At 53.1% G+C, this 4,212-nt stretch overlaps 1 protein-coding gene across 1 annotated transcript; it reads left to right on the top strand.

Annotated features, from left to right (window-relative positions):
- The first annotated feature begins 387 nt into the window (after positions 1–387).
- LOC142423406 (2-acylglycerol O-acyltransferase 3-like) lies at positions 388–2,553 on the top strand. The gene is made up of 7 exons (XM_075528704.1): positions 388–391; positions 524–628; positions 733–803; positions 973–1,177; positions 1,492–1,666; positions 2,185–2,387; positions 2,477–2,553. Exons 1-7 carry the CDS (start codon positions 388–390, stop codon positions 2,551–2,553), a joined length of 840 nt encoding a protein of 279 aa, XP_075384819.1.
- The last annotated feature ends 1,659 nt before the right edge of the window (positions 2,554–4,212 follow it).

Below are 4,212 nucleotides of genomic sequence, written 5' to 3'. Positions count from 1 at the left end.
ATCTCTCCAGCACCCACGGGCTACCCCGCCCTCGAACACGCCTTTCCCGGCCCCGCCCAGCAGCCAGCCTAAATCTCTGATAGGAAGAAGGTCAAAAATCAGTTCCAGGAAACAGTCTGGAGCCTTCTGGCCTCCGGTCCATGTATCTCAGGGCCACGGCCACTCGCCAACTCACACGCACAGGGAAAGCCAGGCTTCCAGGGCGAGAAAACCTTAGTGAGGGCAGGCTTCCAGGTGTCACTTGGGGGCCTTCTGGCACCCTGAAACCCACAGAAGACAGGAGGCCTTGGGATGGAGGCTCCCCCTCCCTCACCTACCATGAAAACCCGAGGAAGGTGGTGGCTGGAATCAGCGTCAGCCTTGCACTATGTGACCACATTTCTTTTCATGGGTGAGCAGAATGGGAGAGACGCGGAGGCCTGGGACTGGAGGGAGGGCCACCAGTTGTCCTCACCCTACAGGCCAAGGCAGCCCGGAAGCTCTTAGCAAGTTCATTCCTCATTCCCTCTCACCTCTCACCCAGGTGCCTTCTCCACCATCCTACTCTTCCTCCTCTTCACCTCGCTGTGGTCAATCTCTCTTCTCTACTTTGCCTGGCTCTACCAGGACTGGGACACCCCCAACCAAGGTGAGTTTGGTACAGCTGCCTCCCCGGCCCCCTCCCAGAAAAACTGTCAGGACAGGACCCTGGGAGGACTCTGACATGCCAACTTCTGTGACCTGTGATCCCAGGTGGAAGATGCTCCACGTGGAAGAGGAACTGGACAATTTGGAAGTACCTGAGGGATTATTTTCTTATCAAGGTGACTGGTCAGATGGCCCAGGCACAGGCAGTGGGGAGGGGGCGCACGGCCATCTTCTGGCCCCTCCCTGGACCTTACACTTGGAGGTCCACTGAGGTGGAGGACTAACTTTTCCCAGTGTGATGTTCCCTTTGTCTCTCTCTCCCCAATCCTGCCGGAACACCCACAGCTGGTGAAAACAGCCGAGTTGCCCCCTGACCGCAATTACGTGATGGGCGCCCACCCCCACGGGATCATGTGCATCGGGTTTTTCTGCAATTTCTGCACAAAGAGCAATGCCTTTTCCCAGCTGTTCCCTGGGCTCCGGTCCCTGCTTACCACATTGGCAGGCATCTTCTACCTCCCCATCTACCGTGAATATCTCATGACTTCTGGTGAGCAAGGAGAAGGAGGATTAAGAAGAGTAGGAGGAGGAGAATAAGGAGGAGGAGGAGGAGGTGGAGCAGCAGCAGCAGGAAACAGTGTCCAGGGCTAGAGTCACACCTCCACCAGCACCACTCGCTTCAGGTGCTTTGCGTGGATGCTGGTGACCTGGTGCAGGCATGTGGACTAGAGGCTGACACAGAGTGGGATGAGGGGATATGGGACAGAAATTGGAGCTCACCCTTCCCATAAAGTGGAGGGACTCAGGGGACTCTGTTCTGGTGATGACTGCTTCCTGCGTCCCCAGCCCCCCCCCCCCTTATAGGATTGATTTCTGTGGATCGTCAGAACCTGGACCAAATCCTATCACAGAACCCGTGCGGCCAGCTTGTGGTCATCATCGTCGGGGGTGCGCAGGAGGCCCTGTACTCAAGCCCTGGCCAGCACTGCCTTAGTCTCCTGAATCGCAAAGGCTTCGTGCGCCTTGCGCTTCGGCATGGGTGAGTGACTCTGATGTCCCCTGGGGTCAGTGGAAGATGCTGCAGCTTTCACCAGGGTCCCGCTGAAGGGCCATACAGGCAGGGCGAGTGCCCACCTCCGGGACTGAGTGCTCACACTCAGCCAATCACAGTGCGCAACCTCTGCCCAACCCACTCCATATCTGTGCATCAGAAAAAGGCAAGGTTAGAGTGGCCAAAACAGGGCTCCCGGGCATCCTGGGTTCAAATCCCTACCACGATCTCAGAGGCAAGCCCATGTTTTCTCACATGGGAAGTAGCACACACGCCGCCTGGCAAGCATGTCCTTTTGTAAAGGCAAAATGAGAAAAGTAACTGTTTTCAGTGCACCGTTGAGTCTCAAGAAAGGTGAGCCCTTTCTGCCGTTTCTTTCTTGGTGGCCGGAGGTGGACGCCCCACTTTGGTGTGATTTCAGAGGTCTTGGGAAGCAGCAGCTGAGAGACTCTGAGACAACTCAGGCGCCAGCCACCAGCCTCATACCTCCCTCCTCTCCTCCCAAGGGCCTCCCTGGTACCCATCTACTCTTTCGGAGAGAATGATATCTTCAATGTCAAAACCTTTCCTGCCGACTCCTGGCAGTACCGCTGCCAGATGACCTTCAAGAAACTGGTGGGCTTTTCTCCTTGTATCTTCTTTGGCCAGAGCATCTTCTCGGGTACCTCCTGGGGCCTCATGCCATTCCGCAGGCCCTTCACCACGGTGGGTGAGTACTCATCTCTGAGGGCAAGCTGCCTTCATACTCTTGGGCATGAGAGGGATCTGTGCACAGCAGCTGCGTCCCTGTCTCACCAGTGGGCCGCCCCATCGACGTGCCCCAGGTCCTCCACCCCACGGAGGAAGACGTCGACCACTACCCACACTCTACTTGAAGGCCCTGGACCGTCTGTTTCAGGAGCACAAGGAGAGCTGTGGTGTCCCTGCTGATGCTCACCTCACCTTCCTCTAACCCAGGCCTCGCCCTCCTTCCTCTGCCAAGTGCACAGCCGGGAAAATGTCACCCCCCCCTCCCTGACCTGTGGCTCCCCTCCACGTAATAAAAGCTGGTTTCCTTTCAGGAGGCCAGTATCATGCAGTCGAGTGCCCATCTGCTCAGAGCCAGCCCATTCCCATTCGAGCAAGTAGGCTCAGGCAGCCCCCCATGTTCCACCTGAACTTCTGCTTTGATTTGGGCAGCAAAACCCTGATTTCTCCTCCTAGGAAGGCTCAATGCAATGTGTGACTGTGAACAAGCCCTGCTCCCCTGACTCTTCCCACCTCTATCCTTGCCGACCCAGTATGAGCAGAAGAACAACCCACCAAGCATAAATAAGTATCTATCTCGATCGATAATTTGGCTGGGTAGAGTATTCTAGCGTTTGCGTTGTTTTCCTTCAGTTCTTGGAATATGTTACTCCACTCTCTCCTCTTCCTCATCGTTTCTGCTGATAGTTCTGAGGATATTCTTATGTGGAAGGCTTTATATCTGATTGCTTGTTTTTCCCTAGCTGCTCTCATGATTTTCTCCTTTTCCTCATAGTTGGATAGTTTAACCTGTATGTGCCTTGGTGACTTCTTGGGATTCAGGTTTGCTGGTGTCCTTTCAGGCTCCTGAATGGTTTCCTTGTTTTCATTTTTAAGCTGGGGAAGTTTTCCTCCAAGAATTCTCTCACTATTGTTGCAGATGACTTCTTTGTTGTGTCTTCCTCCTGTAAGCCAATAATGTAATGTTGCTCCGCTTCATAGCATCAGACATAGCTCCTAGGTTTTCTTCAGCTTCTCTGATGATCTTATTAGATTTTTGTTCACGTTTGTGAAAGTCTGCTTGGCTGTCCTCCAAGTCACTGATGCGGTTCTCTGATTCCTCCCTTCTATTCTCAATGTCCGTGTTTCTGCTACTGACTTTTGTTATCTCCTCCCTAAGCTCCTGTATTTCCCTTTGGTGTATGGACTTTATCTCCTCTATCATTTCACCTTTTTTCTGATTGTTTTCCTCATATCCTGTACGACTCCAAACAGCATTCTGAAAATTCCTTTCTGTGGCAGCTCAAGGTCTGCTTCTTCTATGTATGTTGTTTTGTTCAGGACTTCTTCTGCCATTGCCTTTTCTTTCTCCTGTTTTTCTTTTGAGGTAGTTGGGACTGATGGCTGTTTGTGTTGCATTGTTTTAGAGGTGCCAGGTGAGTTGAAGAGCACTGGCTATCTCTGGGTGATTTGTAGGTATGCTTCTTCGACCTGCCTACTGCTAATTTCTCAATGGGATTAACCTACCCCTTTATCCTCCTGTGGCTACCCTATCAGGGGCGTGCCCCAGAATGCTGATGGGTTGCCTGCTTTGGTGTTGCAGAGGATAGACAGAGATTCCTGCAAAAGCTTGTAATGTTGATGGCGTTGGCTGAGCTGCCTTATGCCCCCAGGTACACAGGCAGGAATTCTCGGATGAGAAGTTGGGCAGAATATCTCCTGGTGGGAAAGCCCGCTGTCCCTAACCTCGGGCTACCTACACAGGGTGGAGTTCACCTAGCTGGGTGTTGTGCAGGCATAAATGCCCT

The sequence above is a fragment of the Tenrec ecaudatus genome, chromosome 12, assembly GCF_050624435.1.
Source record: "Tenrec ecaudatus isolate mTenEca1 chromosome 12, mTenEca1.hap1, whole genome shotgun sequence".
NCBI classification, from domain to species: Eukaryota; Metazoa; Chordata; class Mammalia; order Afrosoricida; family Tenrecidae; genus Tenrec; species Tenrec ecaudatus.
Note: the sequence above shows the minus strand (reverse complement) of the source record. Positions and strands in the feature narration are given on the sequence as shown.

What these genes read in the sequence shown, in the direction of transcription:
- LOC142423406 (XM_075528704.1), top strand. An exon ending in CTGGGACACCCCCAACCAAG is followed by an intron (nt 629 to 732) that starts GTGAGTTTGGTA and finishes CTGTGATCCCAG; the next exon opens with GTGGAAGATGCTCCACGTGG. An exon ending in GGGATTATTTTCTTATCAAG is followed by an intron (nt 804 to 972) that starts GTGACTGGTCAG and finishes GAACACCCACAG; the next exon opens with CTGGTGAAAACAGCCGAGTT.